Source organism: Pogoniulus pusillus, chromosome Z (assembly GCF_015220805.1).
Source record: "Pogoniulus pusillus isolate bPogPus1 chromosome Z, bPogPus1.pri, whole genome shotgun sequence".
NCBI lineage: Eukaryota > Metazoa > Chordata > Aves > Piciformes > Lybiidae > Pogoniulus > Pogoniulus pusillus.
Window position 1 is genome coordinate 12,903,774 of NC_087309.1, and position 27,205 is coordinate 12,930,978.

The 27,205-nt window shown below is 46.8% G+C and overlaps 1 protein-coding gene across 1 annotated transcript in view; it reads right to left on the reverse strand.

Annotated features, from left to right (window-relative positions):
• LOC135173319 (phospholipid-transporting ATPase ID-like) overlaps nucleotides 1-11,135 on the reverse strand; it is a 112,884-nt gene extending 101,749 nt beyond the window's left edge. Inside the window, exons 1-2 of the mRNA XM_064140131.1 lie at nucleotides 10,809-11,135; nucleotides 3,499-3,576 (exon numbers count right to left, since the gene is read on the reverse strand). Of these exons, the coding sequence (XP_063996201.1) occupies nucleotides 3,499-3,541 (43 nt within the window). The 5' untranslated portion in view covers nucleotides 3,542-3,576; nucleotides 10,809-11,135. The remainder of the gene's footprint in view (nucleotides 1-3,498; nucleotides 3,577-10,808) is intronic.
• Between the last annotated feature and the right edge of the window lie 16,070 nt (nucleotides 11,136-27,205).

Genomic DNA, 27,205 nt, shown 5'->3' on the forward strand with positions numbered 1-27,205 from the left:
CCTGATCATAGTTTCAGCAGCTGATGCTGAGGTAATTAATTCCCTCCCATGAAAGTCATTCCATGAGCATGGCTTTTCAGGAAGGATGTAATCCATCCATGGTTTTGGATTAAGAGTTTTGTCTCTCCATGAGCAGTACTGTCCCTTCAAGATGAGCAGATGGGATGTTCCCTGCAGAGGAGCCTTGCCTGCTCTTAGGCAGCATAGTCCTACAGGCTTCTCCAAAGGCAAAGGCTTATAAACTCTTGGATTTAAATAGCACTTCAGCCTTGGCATTTTCCCCAGTGAAATGTTTGCAGGGAGCAATCACAGACCTTTCGGCTTTAGGGCTTCAAGGCAAAAGAATTAAAATTAGAAAGGGAGGGGAAAAAAAAAATCCTCTTTTAGATTCGTGTTATGGAAGCTTCTCATTCCCCAGTCAACACAGCTTCCCTTACTGTTCTCTGAACTTCCTCCAGATTGAATTAATTGCTTTTGAACTGGAGATCAAAAATGCATAAAATGTGAAAATCTGTGGTTTCTATATCTGAGATGATCTGAATTTCTTAGACACTTTCTTCAAGATGGGGCTGAACACTTCCTTCCTAAAACTCAGACATGGGGCCAGACAGAACACATTTTTTTCCCTTAATATAATAACATGATCTTTTTGATAATCGGAATGGTTATTGCTTTACAAGTGAGGGTGTCCTGAGTGTGCAGCAGCTCACAGACAAACCTGTGCTCCTTCACCTCTAAAGCCAAGGTGGAGAAAGAAACTTCTGGCTGGCAGAGATATTTCCCCCAAAGGAACCACAATCTCCTCTCCTGAGACTGTTGAAAGGCAAATACATGACACTGTTTTAACTAAGGCTCATGATCTGTCCCATGCCAGGAAGGTGGCCAAGAGAGCCAATGGCATCCTGGCCTGCATCAGGAACAGTGTGGCCAGTAGGACAAGGGAGGTTATTCTTGCCCTGTACTCAGCACTGGTCAGGCCACACCTTGAGTGCTGTGTCCAGTTCTGGGCTCCTCAATTCAAGAGAGATGTTGAGGTGCTGGAAGGTGTCCAGAGAAGGGCAACAAAGCTGGTGAGGGGCCTGGAACACAAACCCTATGAGGAGAGGCTGAGGGAGCTGGGGTTGTTTAGCCTGGAGAAGAGGAGGCTCAGGGCAGACCTCATTGCTGTCTACAACTACCTGAAGGGAGGCTGTAGCCAGGTGGGGGTTGGTCTCTTCTCCCAGGCGACCAGCAACAGAAGAAGGGGACACAGTCTCAAGTTGTGCCAGGGGAGGTCTAGGCTGGATGTTAGGAGGAAGTTCTTCCCAGAGAGAGTGATTGGCATTGGAATGGGCTGCCCAGGGAGGTGGTGGAGTCATTGTTGCTGGAGGTGTTGAAGCAAAGCCTGGCTGAGGCACTTAGTGCCATGGTCTAGTTGACTGGCTAGGGCTGAGTGCTAGGTTGGCCTGGCTGATCTTGGAGGTGTCTTCCAACCTGGTTGATTCTATGATTCTATGACATTGGGAGGTCCTTTCTGGCCCACACCATTCTATGACTCTGCTGCAAAGTCTGGTGAGGATTGTGCTGCAGGGCATGGCTGTTCCCTGTCTCCACACTCCTTCATTTGGGTGCCATGTGGAGCTTGTAAGGAGAGAATTAAGGAGGAACACTGCTCCAGTGCCAGTGTTCCACTCAGCAGCTTTTGGGGTCCCTTTAGTGTCCTAGTTTTGAGCCATGAGCTGCCCAGGGCAAAAGAACAGAAGAAGTATTTTACCCCTTCCCAGGGAGTAAAGGAAATAATGTTCCACACTGGATTGGAAGTTCCAATGGAAATACTGTTTACAAATATGTACAGAAGGTATTCAGGTAAAAAGAATATATACAGAAATTAGGCCCAGTTTTCCACATGGGCCTACCACAAACATCTTTGTCAGTGACATGGACAGAGGCATTGAGTTCACCCTCAGCAAGTTTGCTGATGACACCAAGCTGTGTGGTGCAGCAGATGCACTGGAGGGAAAAGAATTCATCCAGAGGGACCTGGACAGGCTGGAGAGGTGGCCACAAGCCAACCTCATGAGGTTCAACAAGACCAAGTGCAAGGTCCTGCAGCTGGGTTGAGGTAATCCCAAGCACAAATCCAGGCTGGGCAGTGACTGGCTGGAGAGCTACCCTGAGGAGAGGGCCTTGGGGATTCTGGTAGATGAGAAGTTCAGTGTGAGCCAGCAGTGTGCATTCTCAGCCCATAAAGCCAACCAGAGCCTGAGCTACATCAGAAGTGTGACCAGCAGGATGAGGGAGGTGATTCTCTCCCTCTAATCCACTCTGCTGAGATTCCACCTGGAGTACTGCATCCAGTTCTATGACAAGAGGGATGTGGAGATGCTGGAGCGTGTCCAGAGAAGGGCCATGAGGATGCTCAGAGGGCTGGAGCACCTCTGCTATGAGGACAGACTGAAAGAGTTGGGGCTGTACAGTCTGGAGAAGAGGAGGCTCCCAGGTGACCTTCTTGTGGCCTTCCAGGATCTGAAGGGGGCCTACAAAAAAGCTGGGGAGGGACTTTTTACACTATCAGGGAGTGACAGGACTAGGGGGAATGGAGCAAAGCTGGAGGTGGGGAAATTCAGACTGGACACAAGGAGGAAGTTGTTGAGCATGAGAGTGGCAAAAGGCTGGAATGGGTTGCCCAGGGAGGTGGTTGAGGCCCCATGGCTGGAGGTGTTTGAGGCCAGGCTGGCTGAGGCTGTGGCCAGCCTGATCTAGGGTAGGGTGTCCCTGCCCATGGCAGGGGGATTGGAACTGGATGATCTTTGTGGTCCCTTCCAACCCTGACTGATCCTATGATTCTAAGGCCTCTCTCTCCCCCACAAACCATAATGTAACAGCACACATGCCAGAGGCAGGGAGAAGAGAGAGAGCCAGGGAACTTCCTTAAACAGAGAGATAGAGAAAGATGGAAAGGATTACAATGTCCTGGGACAGGCTACCCATCCCTCTCAGATTTTCTCTAGTGTCTGGAAGACTTTCTTTATAGTTATACCAATTAAGTCTTAATTTCACTTGATCTACAACACTCAGAGAGCCTCTGTACACTGTTCTTCTTCCTACCTCTTGTTGGCATCAATGTATTTCATCATCAACAGACTGTGCGCAACCTTCACACTAACTCACTTCTACCATAGGTTAAAACTGCTTGGGGCCACTGTGTGTTGCTCATCCCCTCACTCCTCCAACAGATCCCTGTAGCAATACCACCAAAACTCAACTTCCCCACGTCAGTCACGTGCTGTGACTGAGCACAAACTCTGCAGCCTGCTGTGTTGCAAATATCAATTTGTTCACTGGCAGACAGCCTCCAGCAATCCTCCAAGGCAGCATGAAATGAAGGAAAGGTAAAGAAAGTTTGTCATATGCTGCCTGCTCTGCAAGTCTGAGACATGATCCTGAAAGTGACCATAAGCTATTGCACATCTGCTGTATTTAGATCCCGCGACAATGGCACTACCAGACTGCACTCACCTTTCAATTTCTTCTTTCCAAATTTTAACCCAAACAGAGACATCCCAGAACTTAATTTAGTCCAACTCCATGGAACTTCTGCAAAAGAGGGAGGAGAAGAGAAGAGAAGGTGAATCACAATGTGGAGTTCTAGACTTGCAGCATCACATGTGGTAAAACAAAATATCATCTCCGGTTCGCAAGTTATGCTGTATCACTAAGGGCTGCCTTACCTTGGACCTCCTGACATGGAACAATGGAGGGGCTGGTGGAGAAGAGCATTCCTACTACATTTGCTCTGTGTGAAAAGGAGAAGTGTACACGCAGGGCTTGTATTTAAGGTACACAGGAACTGTGTGACTACACAGAGCAAGGCTAGCCTCAGGGAGGAGAAGAAAGCAGAGGGAAACACTGGTTTCCTGTGCTCAAAATGTTCTGGCTCATGCTGTTGTCTGTCTACTGGTCACTGTGCCTGTTTAGGGTAGACTAAACTCTACGACTCTGAGCAAAATTTCTCCCCAACTGGCTGCAAACTTCCTGTCCCAGAAGCCTAAAGCCAGGCACTAGAAACACATTTAAGGCACTGAATATGTCCTAATACGCAGAAGAGTGTTAAACAAAATCATACCAAGACCTGCTGGTAATGAAACTTACAGTGTTCCAAGCATCAGATAGTTTATTTAAAAGACTTAACAGTGTTGTTAGTGCTGACAGCCTGCAAAGATCTGTGAGCATGGAAAAAGCCAGCACTGGCATGCTTGGCTGACTGGGAGCCCAAATCAACATAAATGCTGTAGCAGTTGCTTAACTGGCTAGGGGAGACACGTTGAGACATTTGAAGGGATCCTAATCTATCCAGAACAAGTTATCTTCATCACAGAATGAAGTTTCTTGCACTTGATCATATAGTGTCTGAGCAGAGCAAGGCTGTCTAGGGGGACAGGTGTAGCAAATTCATCATATTTTGGAGATACACAAAAACAAATGCAGCCTGTGCCATGTCCAAATGCAAACCTGCTACATCATCCCTGGATGATGGCTGGTGCAAGCTTAGGCTTCATGTCTTGTCAGAAAAGGAAGTTAAAGTCTGAGGAAAACTCTACAATCGTTACATAGGTTGAACGTTTCTATGCAGACTCCTATTCCAGATGCTAAAGCAAAGCTGTATTTAGCAGTTACAATTCAACGAGCCTGAGGTAAGGCAAACAGCAGTAGGTAAACGCCAGCCAGCCAGCTAAGTATTGCACACCCTGAGCAAGGCACAGCCCTGGCACAGTGCTCCCCGCTGCTCACTGTGGTGTTCAGAAACCCCTCTGTGCCTGCTTTGCTTGAGTGTCATCGTTTTTCCATCCACTCATGCAGATCCAAATGTTTGTGCTCACCAGATTTTCCTCCCCAGTATTTCCTCTGTCCATGGAGCTAAACCACTCAAAGTTACGATCTCCAATGTCACAACCTAGAAGTTTCTCAACCTTGCTGACCAGTCTTACTCTGCATCCCTAACTGACTTCAGTCTATAATTTTCAATGTATTTCTTACACATTTTGGAATTACTATTATGTCTTACAGCATACTCATAACTAGGACTGAGAGCTCCCTGTAGGGTGATGAGAGGTACACCACTCACACACCCAGAGGCAAAGACTTCAGTGTTCCCAGAGCATCAAGAGCCACAGATCTGATAATCACTGTCCACTGACAATGCAAGGATACAAAGGGCTGGGTGGTTGTAACTGTCATAGTGTCATATAGTGCTGAACTCTAGATTTTGCAGTATTTTCCAAACATTTTAGGACAACCACTCAGGGCTACCAAACCTCTCCCAGATGTCCACCTCAATTAACAGGTATATAATTTCATCAGAGGGGGGGGAAGAAAAAGGAATCTTGTATTTGTGGGGCAGTAGAGAACAGAGGCTGGTTGTAAGTCTCGTTTTAGCAGTAATATTATGAAGCAAAAAATAATGTTAAGATCTGAGCCCCACAAATAAAAAAAAGCCTTAAACTTCCTTCAGCTCTGACACATGGCTTTTGTTAATTAATTCTTTAATTAGTGGTTTCTGGTGTGACTGCAGTATGATGAAACTGCAACAATACACTATTTTGGCAGTGGTGGCATCTTAAATTCCTTCAGTTTCTCAGAGAATTTGATTAGGATTGCATTCATGAACATTTTCACTCAGCAGCAAATTCAAGTTGGCATTATGGCCAACACAGGCTCACCCTTCCCATAAAGCCTTGTATTTTGGGGCAGGCATATGTGATAGCTCTGCCATACCCATTTGTACCAACTATAATTTCCATCACATAGATTTTGCATAGCTGCTTTCTTAGTTAAAGCCCAGGCGTTACGAATCCTTTCCCAGCTGACCTATTCCTTTATGCCAGACTCAGTTCCTGGCTTGCCCAAACCACAATGTCATTTCAGAATGTGTCATTATTCAATGGGGACACACACAAAGGCATTAAGTGCTTGACACACCCCTATTGCACTGAGGTTCACCCTTTATTTTCATAGTATTGCAAATACCCTCCTTTGCTGCTTTGTATTGACTCATACATCTAGTCCTCATACTTGAACTAGCAAGCCACTCACCTACATCTTCTGTGTGTGCCTGCCTGCTCAAATCCGTGCCTGTTTCAGTACACCTCCACACTTCCAGGCGTCTGTTTTCAGTCTGACAGTTCACTGATCATTTTCTGACACTAAACCTAAGCAAATGATGGTGCAGTTGTCCCTTTTGATGGTGCTCCAGGTGTTGCTCCCATTTGTGTTAGCTCTCACAAGTACAGACAGATGAGAGCCCCTGGCTGACTGTAACTCTGCTTGCCTTTAAGTCTCAGGTCTTTTCCTTTGAATATTTTGGACTCACAGTCTTACCTGTAGGTTCTAACATCTTTATACCAGTATCTATCAACAATCTTCCTCAGGGCATTTTTTTTTCCCCTCCCAAGACTCCATGTGTAATCCAAATTAATATCACTTTCAGTTTTCTTTATGTATCTGAGATTCAGTTTCAGTTCCAAAATTGCAACAATGGGTCTTCAACCTCAGATCATTCATATACACTGATACAATATTAATTTCCCATTGAGCTTTCTGGAAAAAAAAAACCCCATGAAATTATAGAATCATTTTGTTTGGAAGAGATCTTTAAGATCATCTTGTCCAACCATTTATCTCATGGTCACTCTCATGTTTCATTTTCACATGGCATGAAATGCTTCTCAGATTTTGGTGAGACGCTTTCACAGCCTCCTGTTCCTCAATTAATTGTAAACCCATATAAATACACCAAAAACTTCCTAGAGTCAGAAGAAAAAAAAGGCAAAACAAAGTGAAGAACAGCTTCAATCTCCTCAAGTTGCCTTCCACAGCCTGTGCTGTGTCAGCCTTTCTGGACTAGTTTTTGTCATTGCAACTTCCACTCGATTATTTTGGTGGGTGGTTTTGTTTTCCATTTTTGTTTACTCCAGGTACTCTGTGCAGTTCAGTAGCAAGCTCACAGTACTGAAGTAACCAAAGAGGTCTAACTCCTCTGCTTAGCAGAACAAGTGTTACTTCCCCATGTTTCCAAAGTCTATATCAAAAAATCACTTAAAACTCAAGTTCCCAGTTCTTCATTGATGGACATGTAAGCTAAGAATGAATTACCCTTTCTCACTGTAGACTGGTTTTGCACCTGCATTGCTCTAACAACTGTCTAGCTGTGGGTTATGCTTCTGTGAAGACAATCCACCTGCTTTACAGCTACTGACAGCTTGATCGTGGCCTTTGAGCACCTTAATATCCATAGCGACAAGCTGCTTGGATGGGTCTTGAATAGGGAAGGAGTGCTTTCTTGCAAACCAAACTCAGCCTTATTTAAGAGCCAGACAAGAGCCAGATTTGCCTTTAGAACACAACTGCAAGGCTTCTGCTACATGAGTGGCAGATTCCATTGTATGACACTGCCTGCAAGGGCTACAGGTGAATTCAAACCCATGGCTTGCTAAGGCCAGCACTGCAAGGTGCAGTAAGATGGAGGGAGACACTTCCCACTACAGCAGTGGTGAGTTGTAGCATCACATAGAATCGTAACATTACAGAATGGCTTGGGTTGGAAGGGATCTCCAAAGGCCCAATGCCCACTGCAATAAGCAGGGGCATCCTCAACCATACCAGGCTGCCCGAAGCCCTGTCAAACCTCACCTTGAATATCTCCAGAAGAAGCAGCAAAACAAGAAAAGACATGGCACAGCTCAGATGAATGGAGAGCAGATGTTGCAGATGAAAAACATGGCTAGTTTCTTGGTCCCATTTCTCTGGATGTAGCTACACAACACATCAGATTCAATAGCAAATATAAATTGTGAACTACTTGATTCTTCTGCTCCTATCACCTTGTTCTCAGAATCTGTGAAATGACCCATGTTAAATACAATCATTTTTGGAAGGGTTATTCTAATCCAGATTATGGGGTGCAGTTCAGTACGGGCCAAAATTCCTGCCCAAGAAGTGGTTGCAGCAGATCTGTGTCCAGTTCTGGGCTCCTCCATTCAAGAGAGATGTTGAGGTGCTGAAACGTGTCCAAAGAAGGGCAACAAAGCTGATGAAGGGCCTGGAACACAAACCCTATGAGGAGAGGCTGAGGAAGCTGGGGTTGTTTAGCCTAGAGAAGAGGAGGCTCAGGGGGGACCTCATTGCTGTCTACAACTACCTGAAGGGAGGTTGTAGCCAGGTGGGGGTTGGTCTCTTCTCCCAGGCAACCAGCAACAGAACAAGCGGACACAGCCTCAAGTTGCGGTGGGGGAGGTCTAGGCTGGATGTTAGGAGGAAGTTGTTGGCAGAGAGTGATTGGCATTGGAATGGGCTGCCCAGGGAGGTGGTGGAGTCATTGTTGCTGGAGGTGTTCAAGAAAAGCCTGGCTGAGGCACTTGGTGCCATGGTCTAGTTGACTGGCTAGGGCTGGGTGCTAGGTTGGACTGGCTGATCTTGGAGGTCTCTTCCAACCTGGCTGATTCTATGATCTGATGGGACAGCTATAATGCTGGAAGCAAGCACTCACAGTCCAGAAGAAATTAGACAGGAGAACAAGATTCCTCTGGTCAGTTTTGCTAACAAACATAGTGTGGTATGTATACACCTTAGAAAGGCTTAATCAAGTGAAAATTGAAGCCACAAAAATGATTAAGGAAGTTGAACATCTTCCTTATGAGGAGAGACTGAGGGAGCTCAGAGCTTGGAGAGGAGAAAACTAAGGATGACCTCATTCATGTTTTTGTATGAGGTGAGCATGTAAATGGCAAGTGCCAGGAGGATGGAGCCAGCCTCTTCTCGGTGATGCCCGGTGACAGGGACAAGGGGCAATGGGTGGAAGTTGAGGCATAGGAGGTTCCATGTGAACCTGAGGAAGTGTTTTTTCCCTGTGAGGGTGACAGAGCACTCGAACCATCTGCCCAGGGTGGTTGTGGAGTCTCCCTCTCTGGAGATTAATTCAAGAACTGTCTGGATGCATTCCAGTGTGATCTGCTGTAGGTGATCCTGCTCTGGCAGGGAGGCTGGACCAGATGATCTTTTGAGGTCCCTTCCAGCCCCAGTCCCTGACATTCTATGATTCTATACCGTGCCTCCTCTCACCAGATTTCCAATTCAGGTCAGGTTTTACACATGAGAAAATTTTACAAGTTTTGATTTTTGTTGTTTGTTGGGGTTGGGGGAGGGCTGTTTGTATTTTGTTTTTTAAACCTATGTTCAGTTTGTGTAACTCAGAAATAGCCACAGGTCTTAAATTTGTTTGTTTGGGTTTTTTTCAGGTTAAAGTACTAAGTATCTAACCAGTAACACAGTATATGAGAAAGTAGCTCCCAGTCACTGGGCATCATGACAGACAGGGTTCAAGACTGCTTGTGCTATCTACTGGTGGTGTAATGCTGCTAAACGTTACAGGGTGAACCAAATCTGAGTCCCTACATTTTGAGCACATCCCCCTTTCCAACTGGGTTTGAAGGCACAACTGGGAAAACATCAACCAGCCAAATCCTCAAACTCTGTTTTTTTCCATGCCTTAGTTGCACTCCTACTTTGGGGGTTGCACATGTCAGGAGCTACAGCAGAAGAGTCATGCTCGCTCCCAGGTGTTGCAGAGAAAGACAGCACAGTTGTTGCAATGTTTGCTGATATACCAGGAATAGCAATGTAAAGGCCTGGCACACCTGGCATGGCCCAACTTGTAATGTGCTGCACACAGGCATGTTCACAAAGGGGTCCCTTTAAAATTCTGGTGCATCAACTGTTTTAGTCAAATTGTTCCAGTTTTGGTTCCAAAGACAACAATGCATTTGCTTTCTGCTATCAAGAGCAAACACAAACATTTTAGCTGTAAGAAATATTTAGCATTAATAATCTTTTAGCACTGAAATATATTAGTGTTTACATTTCTCCACCCCTTCTGACATCATCCTGTGTTTGAACACCTCAAAAGCAAAACAGAGAACATCATAGTACAAGTCCCTGCTTTGTAGATGAGAAACACAGAAAGTGAGCTGCAGGATGAACAACTGAAATGTGTTTTTTAATCCTAGAATAACACTTCTTAGGGACTGAAATTGAATTTGCCTGGATTCAACTTGGAATAAGTTTTGGAAGCTATAAATGCTCGCTCTTGGTGTCAGAGTTCACAAAAGGAGCTGTGGCTCTGATTTAAACCAACCAATTTGGTGCAAAGAGTTTGAAAGGGTCCCTGAAACCTCTCCAGCTTTTTAAATATCCGAAGAGACATCCCGGATGCTATGAGCTAGCCTTACAGCTGTTTTTTAGGTGCTATTTCAAGCTATACATACATAAACACACGAAACTACATACTCCTACCCCCTATACTCACATGAGCCAATGCAATTAGTTATAATTGCTGGGAAACAGACTCAGTCTGTTATCTGCCACGTTTTAAAGTAATGATCCAACATTCTCCATCTGTCCTCACAGACACACACTCTTTAAACTGACACCAGAACAGCAGTCAAAAATTTGCATTCAGCTTCCTCAGGTAAGTTAGTTGCGGCGCTCAAGTTACAGATCAACAGCTGAGGCAGAGCGAGTTCCTGAGCAGAAATGCAGTCTGCTCCCTCCGAAACAATGCGAACAATAGCAGCTTCCCCGGGCGGCTGCTGCCGCGGCTGCTGCTTGAAATCATGCAGAGCGCAGCTCAGCTCGCTCCACCCAGAAGTCTATCAACTCTCCCAAAGAAAAACCTCGACCCCAAGCACTTTGATTAAGTTTTGCAAGTTTTCAGCGGCCCCCCCCCAAAAAAAAACTAAAAGAGAAAACAAACGAGCGGAAGGAAAGCATCTTACCCTTGAAGGCTCGTAAAAGTCACAGCAACAAAGTTGCTCCCCTCCATAGCACTCCGGTACACTCCTCTCTTCTCATTTACACGTAGCCTTATCCCCTCCCAAGACCAACAGCTTCGCTCGCAGTCGCAGCGCCAGGACATTCATCTAAGGAGCCAAAGCTTCTTCGCGCTGTGAAATGGGCTTCGTGTGCTTCCCTCCGAGCCCCTTAAAATCCACCGTGGAACTGCGCTGTCATGCAATATCCTGGTAACTAAACTTACTCCAAGTTCCCTACTTCTTGCTTCAGTCACTGGGCTTGGCTCCTTGCCAAATTCTGCCTTTATTTTGTTTTTTTGGGGTTTTTTTAAAAACTTTTTTTTTTTTTTAATTCTGTTTCCTGTAGATAGGGAAAGTGTAGTAGCTCCCTTAAAAATAAAATGCTTCAGCACAGCAAGCGGTGAAAGAGTAAAGCAGGAAAGCAGAGCACCTGGGCTGGGGGCACCCCAATTAATTCCAGAGGCAACTGCTGCTTGCTTTTACCTACCTCCTGCCAACACGGAAGCTTTTAAAAGGAAGCCAAGCGAGTAGGAGAGTCCAACATATCAAATTGCTTTAAAAAAGGATGAACGTGATAAAGGGATCCATTGCACAGCAGCAGACCCTCTCTCTGCATCTGCAATGCTGGACTCTGCCAAAACTCTTTAAACCCACTGTCGTACAAGATGATCCCAAGGCTCCACCTCACCCACTGTCCAACAGTTGTAAATAGCAAAACGTCTGCAGAGAAAAACCTCATAGAGCACAATTGCTTAACTCAACCACAGAGCTTCCTCCAGCCAGTTGGAGGATCACTTCAGCACTGAAACATCAGGGCTTACTCATCCCTGAAAGCATGACCTCCCCCTGGCCTTATAGCTGTCCAGGGGATCCTGCCCACCAGAATCCCTCAACACTCACATAAGCCTCCCAAACTTCCCACTCATTTTCCCATCTTTAACAAATAAAGCATTTATTTTTTCCCCCCATAACTGTAGGAACCTTCATAATGCATTGCCCTCCTATATGCCAGCTCCCTGAGATTTTCCCCACTAAGACTACAACTGAGCCAGCTACAACTTTAATCCACCTACTCCTTACCCTGCAACTGTGAATTGCAATTATTCTGGGATTACCATATTCTTTCTCTGTCTTATATTGCTAGTAATGACTGTCAAGATCACACTAATTTATAGCAAATAACAAGAGAAAGTTTAACATAAAAATACTTCTATATGTATTTATCTCTGCTTTTCCCCTTCACCATCTGTGTTTTCACATTGGATTTATGTGGAGGCTGTTAAAATTAATTTCAAACCTACTCACAAACACCTGAATGCATTAATCAGCTGATTAAGTGTGATAACATGAGAATCAAGCCTTTGTCAAATAGTGTTTTCTAGGAGGTGATGTTTTCTGAAGTATTGTCAAGATAAAAGCTATGTAGGACCCTGACTACTGCAGAAGTCATGAAGGTTGAAGCATAGAGTGCCAGGGAAGAGGACTCTGTAGTACTGTAAGCCATTTCTGAAGGAAGAACAAGAGGCTGTGCCTCTATATGATGACTCCAGGGCGACTTTTCCAAGCTACGCCACCTGAGATAGGGAAGGATGTTTTGTTAATGATTATTCTTGGCATTGCAATCTGCCTCACATATATTGACAATGACTTTTCCCCTCAGCAATACTTTCCTCATGGATTTCAGTCAACCTGCTCGTGTAAGGAAGCTCAGCACATGTGGAATCATAGAATCAACCAGGTTGGAAGAGACCTCCAAGATCAGCCAGTCCAACCTAGCACCCAGCCCTAGCCAGTCAACTAGACCATGGCACTAAGTGCCTCATCCAGGCATTGCTTGAACACCTCCAGGGACGGTGCCTCCACCACCTCCCTGGGCAGCCCATTCCAATGCCAATCACTCTCTCTGGCAAAAACTTCCTCCTAACATCCAGCCTATACCTACCCTGGCACAACTTGAGGCTGTGTCCGCTTGTTCTGTTGCTGGTTGCCTGGGAGAAGAGGCCACCCCCCACCTGGCCACATCCTCCCTTCAGGTAGTTGCAGACAGCAATGAGGTCCCCCCTGAGCCTCCTCTTCTCCAGGCTAAACAACCCCAGCTCCCTCAGCCTCTCCTCATAGGGTTTGTGCTCCAGGCCCCTCACCAGCTTTGTTGACCTTCTCTGGACATGTTCCAGCACCTCAACATCTCTCTTGAATTGAGGAGCCCAGAACTGGACACAGCACTCAAGGTGTGGCCTGACCAGTGCTGAGAACAGGGGAAGAATAACCTCCCTTGTCCTACTGGCCACACTGTTCCTGATGCAGGCCAGGATGCCATTGGCTCTCTTGGCCACCTGGGCACACTGCTGCCTCATCTTCAGCCTACGATCCACCAGTACCCCCAGGTCCCTTTCCTCCTGGCTGCTCTCCAGCCACTCAGTCCCCAGCCTGTAGAGCTGCTTGGCGTTGTTGTGGCCAAAGTGCAGAACCCTGCACTTGGCCTTGTTCAATCTCATCCCATTGGCCTCTGCCCACCCATCCAGCCTGTCCAGGTCCCTCTGCAGGGCTCTCCTACCTTCCAACAGATCCACACCTGCTCCTAGCTTGGTGTCATTTGCAAACTTACTGATGCTGAACTCAATCCCCTCGTCCAAATCATCAATAAAGATATTGAACAGGACTGTGCCCAGCACTGATCCTTGGGGAACACCACTAGTGACAGCTGCCAACTGGATGTGGCACCATTCACCACCACTCTCTGGGCTCTGACATCCAGCCAGTTCTTGATCCAGCACAGAGTGAATCTGTCCAAACCATGAGCTGCCAGCTTGGCCAGGAGCTTCTTGTGGCAGACAGTGTCAAAGGCTTTGCTGAAGTCCAAGTAGACTACATCCACAGCCTGCCCCACATTCACCAGGAAGCACTCAAAAGAGCAAGAGAGGCTTCATGTTATGAACTCATCTCTGGAGTCTTTTGTCTTTGCCTACACTTTGGTCTCTGGATAGCATTGGCATCTTCCCAATAATCACATTATTTGAAGTCTCATCTAGAAATTTCTGAACACACCAGGAAGGACTGCAGCCAGCAATGTCAATTGTCTACATTTCAGTGCATGCATGTACATGTATGATGTATGTCAGATTTCCCACTGCAGCCAGGAGGGTTTGAGTAGAGGATCACATCATCAGATGCATCAAGGCAGTGGTGAATCTGCTGTGACCAATAGCTGTGGAAAGAAGATCAATTTTTATTTTAGTGGTATTTAGTTATATTTCCATCAAACGAGCTGTTTTGTTGGCCAGGAGGATATCACCAAACCACAGTGCTTCACCTCTGAATCTCCCACGTTCCCACCTGTGCACTAGTCACAGGGGGCCAGCTTGGAGTAAGGTGGATTTAAATTTACTCTACTAAGACCTAATCTTAGGACTATATCAAGGAGAACGACTTATAGTCCTTCAGCTTGTGCTGCATTTCAACTACAATAGAGATGAAAAACTCAAGACTTGCTGACAGTAATGTTTAAGTCATGTCCTCAGCCCATCCTTTGGACCAGATTCACTTTCTATCCAAACAGAAAAGCTGAGAGAGCAGAGGACCCTCTCTAGAGCACATAGGACCCAAGTATACATGACAACCTTGTAAGACTTTGAACAGCTTAATATACCCCAGAGTAACTGAAGAGAGTAACTGGAGCATAGGAGAGAAAGAGGACAGAAATACACTCTGGAGCATCCCACAAGTGCAGACATAAGCTAAATGCCAGTCATGGCAAGAAGCCCTTCCTGTGTCAATACTATTTTAAAATTACTGCCAACCTAACTATCTAGACCTGGACAGACTGGAAAGATGAGCACAGAGGAATCAGATGAAGTTCAACAAGGACCAGTGCAGAGTCCTGCATCTGGGGAGAATAACAAACTGCACCAGTACAGGCTGGGAGGTGATCTGCTGGAGAGCAGCCCTGTGGAGAGGGACCCTGGGGGTGCTGGTGGCTAACAAGTTAACCATGGCACAGCAATGTGCCCAGGTGGCCAAGAAGGCCAATGGGATCCTGGGGTGTATTAGGCAGAGTGTGTCCAGCAGATCAAGGGAAGTTCTCCTCCCTCTCTGCTCTGCCCTGGTGAGACCTCATCTTGAATACTGTGCTCAGTTTTGGGCTCCTCAGTTTAAGTGGGACAGGGATCTGCTGGAGAGGGTCCAGTGGAGTACTACGAGGACAGGAGGACATGGCTTATGAGGAGAGGCTGAGGGACCTGGGGCTTTTTAGTCTGGAGAAGAGAAGACTGAGAGAAGACTTGATAAATGATTATAAGTACCTGAAGGCTGGCGTGCAGGGGGACAGGCTCTGCTCACTTGCTCCCTGTGATAGGACAAGGAGCGATGGGTATAAGTTGCAGCAAAAGAGGTTTTGCCTCAACACAAGGGGAAACTTCTTTACTGTAAGGGTCACAGAGCACTGGAACAGGCTCCCCAGAGAGATTGTGGAGTCTCCTTCTCTGGAGCCTTTCAAGGCCTGTCTGGATGTGTTCCTCTGTGATCTGTGTTAGATAGCATTGTCCTGGTCTGGCAGGTGGTTGAACTGAATGATCTCCTTGGGTCCCTTACAACCCCTAACATCCTGTGATCCTGTGATCTTCTGAAAGAATCACTGATGATCTTTGCTTTCTGTTACTGCATGGTAATTGCATCCTCAACTTCTGAACTGCAAGGTTTGAAGCTTGACCTGCTCCACCATGGCTGCTATCTCTCACTGCAGAGAAGCAGCTGTAGCTCACTGAGCTAAGATGGGCTCCTCCTTGCCCAGAACTGGTGCAGTGGCCAGGGAGCACTTCCACATGAAATAAGCTCTTTGCCAGCTCCCTAAATGGCACAAATGCATTGCTTATACTAACCATGGGATTCACAACTCCTGAAAAGCCTTTATACATATGTTGAAGTGTTTCCTCACAAACTCCCAAGGATCAGCCTTAGATGACCAAACCTCCCACAGCCTATGCTTTCCTCATCCCAACTTGTTTCCCCTTTCCTGACTAGTCTGGCCAAGGGAGGGGCTCTTTCTCTATGGGAAGGATAATGAGTATGCTTCACTCTGGGGACTGCTAACATGTCTGTCATGATGAGCACCTGCAATGGGTACAAAGAGTCAGATGAGCATATTGTCTCAGCTACTTTTGCTATGAGAGATGCCATGCATCCTCTCGCTGTTGAAAATCAGAGTAGGAAGCTTAAGAAATACAGGACTGTACTGTAACATTGGTACTCAGAGAGATGTTTAAAAAATGTGGTGTAAGAGGAACATTCAATTTGAAAATTGCTTTATTCCAGGAAACACTATCACAATCATAACATGGATAACAAAAGACCAAAGGTCCCAAAATGGATTATATCACAGATAAGTGAAGATGAATTGTACTGGCAGTGTCCTTGATCCCAGTGGAGGAAGTGGCAGGTGAAACTGTCTAATGGGCAGCAGAAAACACACTACAACACTGCAGAGGAAGGGAAAAAGAAATGCTACATGTTCCTGTTAGCATGACCAAACTGTGGGAGGAAAACTAAAGGAGCATGTGATGACAAAGTCACCAGTTGCTCTAACACTGTCCTGGGATCTGCCTAGCCAAAATTGTTTCACTGCTCCACCAAGAGACTAATAAGCTGGTAGGAATCTAAAGTAGCTTTGAAGGTATACTGATTCTGGCTGTGACAGAGCAAACATTCTTCTTAGTAGAAGAAACAGAACATGACAACAAGTATTTAAACTGGGAGAAGTCATTTAGGGACAGGCCCTATTGCTGCTTGGCACTGGTCAGGTGGCAGATGTTGTGCATGGAGCATCATAGAATCATAGAATCAACCAAGCTGGAAGAGACCTCTAAGATCATCCAGTCCAACCTAGCACCCAGCCCTAGCCAGTCAACTAGACCATGGCACTAAGTGCCTCAGCCAGGCTTTTCTTCAACACCTCCAGGGACGGTGACTCCACCACCTCCCTGGGCAGCCCATTCCAATGCCAATCATTCTCTCTGTGAAGAACTTCCTCCTAACATCCAGCCCATACTTCCCCTGGCACAACTTGAGACTGTGTCCTCTTGTTCTATTTCTGGTTGCCTGGGAGAAGAGGCCACCCCCCATCTGGCTACAGCCTCCCTTCAGGTACTTGTAGACAGCAATGAGGTCCCCCCTGAGCCTCCTCTTCTCCAGGATAAACACCCCCAGATCCCTCAGACTCTCCTCAGAGGGTTTGTGTTCCAGGCCCCTCACCAGCTTTGTTGCCCTTCTCTGGACACCTTCCAGCACCTCAACATCTCTCTTGAATTGGGGAGCCCAGAACTGGACACAGCACTCAAGGTGTGGCCTGACCAGTGCTGAGGACAGGGCAAGAATAACCTCCCTTGTCCTACTGGCCACACTGTTCCTGATGCAGGCCAGGATGCCATTGGCTCTCTTGGCCACCTGGGCACACTGCTGCCTCATCTTCAGCTACTATCCACCAGTACCCCCAGGTCCCTTTCCTCCTGGCTGCTCTCCAACCACTCAGTCCCCAGCCTGTGATGCTGCTTGGGGTTGTTGTGGCCAAAGGGCAGAACCCTGCATTTGGCCTTGTTCAGCCTCATCCCATTGGCCTCTGCCTGTCCAGGTCCCTCTGCAGGGCTCTCCTACCTTCCAACAGATCCACACCTGCTCCTAGCTTGGTGGCATCTGCAAACTTACTGATGCTGGACTCAATCTCCTCGTCCAGATCATCAATAAAGATATTGAACAGGACTGGGCCCAGCACTGATCCTTGGGGAACACCACTAGTGCCAGCTGCCAACTGGATGTGGCACCATTCACCACCACTCTCTGGGCTCTGCCATCCAGCCAGTTCTTGACACATATCAGAGTGAATCTGTCCAAACCATGAGCTGCCAGCTTGGCCAGGAGCTTCTTGTGGCAGACTGCCAAAGGCTTTGCTGAAGTCCAGTTAGACTACATCCACAGCCTGCCCCACATTCACCAGGCAGGTAACCTGATCATAAAAGGAGATCAGGTTGGTGAGACAGGACCTGCCCTTCCTAAACCCATGCTGGCTGGGCCTGATCCCTTGGCCATCCTGAAGGTGCTTTGTGATGGCACTCAAGAGGTTTATGTCTCTCTCTTTTTGTAGTATTCCTATTCATTACACTTGCTATTTTAATGTTTTATTTTATTTCAATTAATAAACTGTTCTTATCTGCACTCATTAGTTTCAAGCTTTTTTTGTGTATTGTTTTTTCCCTGATTCTTCTCCCCATCCCTCTGAGACAGCAAAGGAATGAACAAGCAACTCCACGGTGTTTAGTTTATGACAGGAGTTAAACCACAACAGAGGGGATGCTCTGGACTTCTACCTGTGGATGCTCTGGACTTCTACCTGTGTGATTCCATCTCTCTGAGTGTAATCTTAACTGAAGTGTGCAGCTTTACAACTGCAGGTTCATACAGAAATATTTCCATACCTCACCAATTACTCCACCATCTGAGAGTACATGCCAAATGGAAATGGTCAGAAAATAGTTTCAGTGGGTGTGTATAGAATAAAATGACTCATAATGATCAGGATTCGGGGGAGTGCCACTTACCTGTAGTAGGGAAGGAAGTGTATGTGTGGTTAAAAATTCCCTTTCTCCATCAGAATGTACTGTGGGACCTTAGCAAACAGTGACCAGCTGGGGAAAATTGTAAGAAGCCCACAAAGGTGCAACTTCTTGTCTTTAAAAAGCAAGAAGCAGCTTGCTCTGGTAACTATTGACCTGGTATTTCTGACACCTGCAAATGTGATACCTCCTGGCATTTAAAAGAGAAATGAACAGTCTTTCACAAGCACCCTCTTTTTAACCCACAGGAGATGGAGCAGAGTTGAAAATCTTTGGATTAAAGTGTTTTCATCTGGGTTCAGCTGCTCGGATTAGACAGAAAGGGAGGTAAAGATGGACTCTATTCTATGAAGACAAGGCTCAAGACCACCTCATCTCTGAGGTCCAGCTCCCACTAGATTTGGGATCTTGTGTTTATGAACTTCATTCTGTCCAAAGATCTCATTGCCCGAGGGGGAAGGTGCTGTTGCAAGCGAGAAAGTCTCCTAGGTACCTGAAATGTTTACAGTGATCTCATGAGAAGCTGTGTGATATGAGTGACACAGGAATCGGAGGGAGCTGATGGAGATCCTGAGATCTGGTTGTCTCAGGATTTTCTTGGACTATAAATCTCTGTCTTTGCTTATGACACTACACATGAGAAAGCCTGGGGTATAATCAGTTACTCCGAAAACCCCCAGGTGTGCCCACACTGCTTTCAGGACGTTTCCAAATCATCATCCTTGAACAAAGTGGAATCTCAGGGGAATGCCTGGGAGGGCTCATTAAAAGCTAATCATGCCTACATGAATAGAAAAATCAACAGCCGAGGGCAAAGCAAGAGCCCAGCTTATTAAAGCCTTTGACTAAAGTGGCCTTTGTCATATGGGTATTGCACAAGACCTCCTGCTGCTATTTGCAAGACAGTAGCTGCCACAAACACATATGATGTATCTGGTGACACTTCAAACACTGTCACATGCACACTTCTCAGTTACATACCAAAAAAACCAGCTTGTGAAACCGGGGAACTAGGATACCCCTCAGTGGGACCTGTGATTGTATGCTCAGAGGAAAGCCAACCCAACAGAGCCAACGAAAAGCCTCAGCATTCTACAGTCTTCCCATGAGAGTACATATGGGAAAGATGGCTCTTGCTCATGGGAGGTATGGCACGACACCACCTGAAGGGTTGTGTGATAACCATACAATGTTCAACCTCCTGTAGCCTCCTGAAGATGTTTTAGTCTTGGTTGTGCTTAGCCTGTTAATACTGTCTCTGTAAACCTCACTGCCATGGGAGAGCAAGCACCACTGTCAGACAGATGTGCTAGGAGAGCTCAGCAGGGAAAGGAGGATGGGAGTGCAATGGATCTGCTCTTCACTTTTCCAGATGGTAATCACAAGGGTCACGTAGAAGCAGTGGCCACTATGCTGGAAAGGCTGTTTCATACTGCAGCAATGTCCACTGTCCAGTTTGCCAGTTGCACTGCTTTCTGCATTAAGGACATGTGGAGATGACAGGAGACCCCTGAATCCGTAGGGAGCAAATTGCTTCTGCATTCCTTACAGCATTACCCAAGGGATCTAGGGTTTATTAATTTAAGCCCCTTATGGTTTGCATGATACATTGCTCTGACAGACAATTATTTTTCTTATGAAAAACCCAGTGGCTTTCTGAGAAGATTCCTTGAGACATAATAGCACCTCCATTCTGCTCATAAAAATTTTAACCACAATTCCAAATAAAATACATCACATGCCTCTGTATTTGGACCATCTCTTTTCTAGGTTACAATCACATCTATTCTGAGGAGAAAAATATGGAGACCACCTGCTGCCTTCCAGGAAATTCTCACTAGTATCACAGAATTACAGAATCATAGAATCACAGAATTTCAGGGGCTGGCAGGGACCTTGAAAGGGATCATCCAGTCCAACCCCCCTGCCACAGCAGGATCACCCATACCAGATCATGCAGGAATGCACCCAGGCGGGTTTGGAATATCTCCAAAGAGGGAGACTCCACAACTCCCCTGGGCAGCCTGTTCCAGTCTTCTGTCACCCTCACAGGGGAAAAAAATCCTACGTGTGTTTGCATGGAACTTCCTATGCATCAACTTCCATGCATTGCCCCTTGTCCTGTCATTGGGCTCCTGCCTGGCTCCTGCCTGGCTCCATCCTCCTGGCACTCATCCTCTACATATTCAGAAACATTGATGAGGTCACCTCTCAGCATCTTCCAAGCTAAAGAGTCCCAGCTCCCTCAGTCTCTCCTTATAAGAGAAATGTTCCATTCCCTTAATCATCTTTGTGGCTCTGTGCTGGACTCTCTCAAGCAGTTCTATGTCCCTCTTGAACTTGGGGGGCCCAGAACTGAACACAGTACTCCAGACGCCACCTCAACAGGGCAGAGTGGAGGGGCAGAAGAACCTCGACCGATTACCCGCAGCCCTTTTAATACACCCTAGAATGGCATTGGCCCTCCTGGCCACAAGAGCACACTGCTGGGTCATGGTCAACCTCCCATCAACTGGGATCCCCAAATCCTTTCTCCCTTTGCTACCTTCCAACAGGTCAGTCCCCAGCCCATACTGATACCTGGGGTTGTTCTCTCCTTTCAATGCTCTTCTATATATTTTACAGAAATACTTTCTGCATTAGGTCTGTATTGTGTTATTATAGCTTTTGTTAGCTGGATGCTGGTAAGGTGGTCCACTTTGGAGAGATCAGAGACAGCTCAGGGGTGACTTGTTCACGTTAGGGATGCACAGCAGAACCAGCACTTCACAGAAGCATGGCCCCAAAAGGGGACTGGAGCACATAACAGCATAATATCCTAGCACCAGTGGCTGGGGATGTGTGACTTCCTGACCTGTTGTAAATTCTGTGAGCTCAGGGGAGAGTGAGGAAATAGTATCTGGTAGCAAAGGAGCAGTCAGAATGGAGTCAGGGGAGGGAAAAAAGAAAACCAAAATCAAACACCATCTTCTAAAACAAAGCACAGGGAGTGTAATGCATTGAGAATGCATCTGACACATCACATTTTAGCTAATTAGCCAAAGATCTAGGGTGTGTACACTGATACTAAACTGGTGCAAATAGGCACAAACCCATTGATTTCCCTGGAGATTTCCCCAGGAAAACTGCAAGACCTTTTTGTCAATGGTCTATACTTCAACCGCAGCATCATCCTGATGATAAACTGCGTGCAGCCACAGCTGTTCCAGCAAGGCCACAGCACCAGCATGCCATTGCTTTTACTCACTGCAAATGTATTTTATGTTAGGTTGTTAGTTTATTTGTTCTCCATGCAGAAATGCATGTTCCTCTGTGCTCACTGGCTGGGAACAAAGGCCTGTACTGTTCTGACCTCCACGCAGATGGACAATCGGTGTTTCAGCCATGAGTTCCCATTAATTCAAATTCAAGTTAGGCACATAAATGCCTTTGCAGCCCTATGAAAGACAGAAGTAGGTACATGGGGCCTTCAGGATGTGATGGCAGAGTTAAGGAGGGCATGATCCTCTCAAAAAAAAATTAAGGCAGGCTGGTGGGGAAGAAAGCAGTGATAGCAAAGTCAGCAAAAGCAGCGCGTACATCCGCAGGGATGCTGCAGCTACAGCATCACTTAAGGTTAATCATTGCCATTTCTGCTGTTGGAGTGTGATGCAGTGTCACAGAGGATGTCTTTAAAATCAAGGAGGTGTATGAAAAGAGAAGCAGCTATTTAAACACCCTGTTCCAGGCATTACCATTTGTCATTTCACGTGAGATTTCACGTGGTGCTTGCAGGGTAAAGTTATCTGTGGACGCCGTAAGAAGAGACAGCTTTTGCTGTTTCTGTCAGATACCTGCACAGCTCCATAAGGCACGATACACAGCCCAAAACTAGGAACGTGCTACCAAAGGCACACAACAATAATCTTAATGAAAGACTCCGAGAGACTGAAGGGAATTAAGCAGTACTAAATGCCTACTCAAGAAAAACAAAGAAGTTTTTTAACAAGGGAGTAAGAAAACTTAACAAAACCTATGGCTGTCTAGTTTGGTGTGGCACAGAAAGAAGAGCTCATCCTTTTTTCAGTGCTTCCTTCCCCCAGAGAGACAGATAATCTTCAGATAATGACAGCACATCCCAGTTTAAAAGAATAGAAGGAGAGGTAGAAGCTACATAAAGGTTGAGTACAGCCAATGAGAAACTGTACTTGTAAGCATAATCTTTAGGGTGTGTTTTGTTATTTTGGTTTCTTTTTTTTTTTCCTTGGTGACATGCTCCATTATTTCCAAATCCATGTTTATTATGTTTTCTTACAGCCTTGTCTCTGTGGAGAGAGATGGAGCACACCCCACACAAGGTGTGGCACACCTCAAAAGCAGAGCTCTGAAGATCTCTGCTTCTCAACCATCTCCACACCAGGCTACTGGCACCCCAAGTGTACAGACACCTGTGTAACTGCTTAGGCTGCTTTGACAGCTCATATGATCATAGAATCAAGCAGGTTGGAAGAGACCTCCAAGATCAGCCAGTCCAACCTAGCACCCAGCCCTAGCCAGTCAACTAGACCATGGCACTAAGTGCCTCATCCAGGCTTTGCTTCAACACCTCCAGGGACGGTGACTCCACCACCTCCCTGGGCAGCCCATTCCAATGCCAATCACTCTCTCTGCCAACAACTTCCTCCTAACATCCAGCCTATACTTCCCCTGGCACAACTTGAGACTGTGTCCCCTTGTTTTCTTGCTGGTTGTCTGAGAGAATAGACCAACCCCCACCTGGCTACAACCTCCCTTCAGGTAGTTGTAGACAGCAATGAGGTCCCCCCTGAGCCTCCTCTTCTCCAGGCTAAACACCCCCAGCTCCCTCAGCCTCTCCTCAGAGGGTTTGTGTTCCAGGCCCCTCACCAGCTTTCTTGCCGTTCTCTGGACATGTTCCAGCACCTCAACATCTCTCTTGAATTGAGGAGCCCAGAACTGGACACAGCACTCAAGGTGTGGCCTGACCAGTGCTGAGTACAGGGCAAGAATAACCTCCCTTGTCCTACTGGCCACACTCTTCCTGATGCAGGCCAGGATGCCATTGGCTCTCTTGGCCACCTGGGCACACTGCTGCCTCATCTTCAGCTACCATCCACCAGTACCCCCAGGTCCCTTTCCTCCTGGCTGCTCTCCAGACACTCTGTCCCCAGCCTGTGATGCTGCTTGGGGTTGTTGTGGCCAAAGTGCAGAACCCTGCACTTGGCCTTGTTCAATCTCATCCCATTGGCCTCTGCCCACCCATCCAGCCTGGCCAGGTCCCTCTGCAGGGCTCTCCTACCTTCCAGCAGCTCCACACCTGCTCCTAGCTTGGTGTCATCTGCAAACTTACTGATGCTGGACTCAATCCCCTCGTCCAGATCATCAATAGAGATGTTGAACAGGACTGTGACCAGAACTGATCCCTGGGGAACACCACTAGTGACAGCTGCCAACTGGATGTGGCACCATTCACCACCACTCTCTGGGCTCTGCCATCCAGCCTTTTCTTCAACACCTCCAGGGATGGTGCCTCCACCACCTCCCTGGGCAGCCCATTCCAATGCCAGTCACTCTCTCTGGGAAGAACTTCCTCCTAACATCCAGCCTAGACCTCCCTCAGCACAACTTAGTGTGGTGAATACTTAGTGTAGTGAAATGGTTTTTGCGTTAATGATTCCTTGGAAACTGTTTTCAGTCTGCAGCTCATCTTCCAAGTGTCCTACAATTTTGGCCATCTTTGTCTAGTTTTAGTTGGTGACTCTAATTCTATGCTTGTTAATGAAACAAGAAGAAGTCTCCCTGGAGGAGAAGACTCAAATGCAGAAGGCAGCATTTTTGGAGCTGTGAAAGAAAGACAGCAGAAGCAAAAGGACTCATGTGTTGTTGTGGGTTAAGGAATAACTGTCCGACCATAGAGAGCTCCTCCTGGGGAGCTGGACAGTCCATACCAAGGAGGATGGCACTGGAAATTATGTTATTCTATCCCATAATACTGCATTTTCATCTTCCATATAAACTGGCCACAGAGTCAACTTGGCCTTTCTGTCTCTCTGTTTCCTAGCACAGACCCTTCTCTCTTGCAATGTGTGGTGGGGGCTTGCATCCTGCCGCAGCCACAGGAGAGCCTAATTTCTTCTGCACAATTCAGGCCTACTATGGGAGGAGAAAACAGGGAAGCAGTGGAGGGTGAGGGGGTACCAATGGTGCCTGGAATTAGGCCTGGTTGGGGAGGGGGGAAGGCTTTGGAAAGTTTTGCATTAATGAGATTGTGAGGCTGAATATGAATTTGTGCATTTCGTATTTCTGTATAAATATATATTTTATATATATATATATATATATATAAAATCTCCATTTAAGCCTCCTATCCAGTGTGGAGTGCTTTTATTTTAGCCTTCTGGGAAGGAGTGAAATAGCTGTTCTGTCTGCTCAAACCCAAGACACATGGGGGGGGGGGGGGGGGGGTGGGGGGGGTGGGGAAAGAGGATTTAGGAGCACACTAACATGAAGTGAAACAGCCTTAGAGTCAGACCTAAACCAAAAGGTAAACTCAGTGTTTGATGGATATGCTGGTAATGGCAATCACTGGAAGCCAGTCATTTTAAAAGTGGAAACAGGTAGATGTGCCTGTGTTTGCCATAGGTGGATCCTGGGGGCTCCTCTAAGGCACCTGGGAAGTCCAAAACAGAGGCAGTTGAGGTATTGGTTGGTCTCAGAGCAGACACAGCTGAAGAGGGCTTTAATCAGAGTGGTCATGGTTTATAGGCCCACAAATAAGTATAAATTACCATCAGTGCTCATCACTTTATGCTCATATGACAGTTCCTACAAACTACAGTAATGCAGAAAGAGACACACATCAGTTTGCATGGTGCTGTTATAGGGGAAGAGCCTTCAGGAGATGTGTAAGGCAGTTTCCATTGCAGCCACCTCACTTTAGTGCAGAGTCAGCATCCTTGGATAGAAACACTCTGAAATAGAGACCGTATCCCCAAGATGGGGATAGGATGCAAGACAGCACTCTGTGAGTCCAATGGGATGGGGTCCAATAGCTCCAAGTGCAGGGTGCTGCACTTTGGCCACAACAACCCCATGCAGAAATACAGGCTGCGGTCGGAGTGGCTGGAGAGCAGCCAGACAGAGAGGGATCTGGGGGTGCTGATTGATACCCGCCTGAACATGAGCCAGCAGTGTGCCCAGGTGGCCAAGAGAGCCAGTGGCATCCTGGCCTGCATCAGGAATGGTGTGGTCAGCAGGAGCAGGGAGGTCATTCTGCCCCTGTACTCTGCACTGGTTAGACCACACCTTGAGTACTGCGTTCAGTTCTGGGCCCCCCAGTTTAGGAGGGACATTGAGATACTTGAGCGTGTCCAGAGAAGGGCGACGAGGCTGGGGAGAGGCCTTGAGCACAGCCCTACGAGGAGAGGCTGAGGGAGCTGGGATTGTTTAGCCTGGAGAAGAGGAGGCTCAGGGGTGACCTTATTGCTGTCTACAACTACCTGAGGGGTGGTTGTGGCCAGGAGGAGGTTGCTCTCTTCTCTCAGGTGGCCAGCACCAGAACGAGAGGACACAGCCTCAAGCTGCACCAGGGGAGATTTAGGCTTGAGGTGAGGAGAAAGTTCTTCACGGAGAGAGTCATTGGACACTGGAATGGGCTGCCTGGGGAGGTGGTGGAGTTGCCGTCCCTGGGGCTGTTCAAGGCAGGATTGGACGTGGCACTTGGTGCCATGGTCTAGCCTTGAGCTCTGTGGTAAAGGGTTGGACTTGATGATCTGTGAGGTCTCTTCCAACCCTGATGATACTGTGATACTGTGAGTCGTTGTTCTCACTCCTCTCACACCTGTATCAATATCTTTTGTACTGTTGTAAATGCAAAGCTGTGGATTTAAGATGGAAAAGTAAACTAAATCTTGTTTGTCCAAGAAGTGAAATGGCAGGAGGGGAAAGCATTGGCAACATTCCCAATGACAACAAGGGTATAAATCGCATGCAACAGCTTTTACTGAAAGGTGGAGGAAAGAAAGAGAAGGTCTTAATTATAAACCAGTAGGTAATCCATATTGCCACTGAATCTGCAACCCTCAGTAGCTGCACGTCCCAGTAAGCTCAGAATCACACAAACAGTGGAGAAGGAAGGAAGCAGTGGAGGAAAAAAATAACACTGAGTAACCTATGGAGAGGGGCGGGGAGCTGCTGAGGCCTCTGGAGTAAGTCAGGGAAAGGGAAAAAGAGCCTTGTTTATCTACGGATCACAGCTATCAGCCTTGTCTGCAGGGCATGCACCCACTTTGACCTTGGAGCCGACCGAGTGTTGCCCAACCCTTAGTCTAAGCAGCTCGCATTGCTATTCATCGCTGGAGCATATGGGGAAAATCAGAGTCCTTAACTGACTGTGATCAAGCACTACTTTTATTTCCCCCCCTTTTCTCTGGTGTAACTGGCAATAGTAAACCTCTAGTCCTCAGAGTGCTTGTCTAACACCTTCCCTGCAGGTACATGGTAAGTCCTGCTGTAGTCAAGGCTTTCAGGAGGACAGGACAAACCCTCATTATTTAAGGAAGCAACTGGAAAAGCCTTAACTTTGACAGGATTCTTTTGCAGCACAAAAGCTTTTTATTCTAGCCTCAGTCCTCTGAGGGCTGGCCAGGAGCAGGGGGACAGGCTCTGCTCACTTGGTCCCTGTGATAGGACAAGGAGTCATGGGAGTAAGCTGCAGCAAAAGAGGTTCTACCTCAACGTAAGGGGAACTTCTTTACTGTAAGGGTC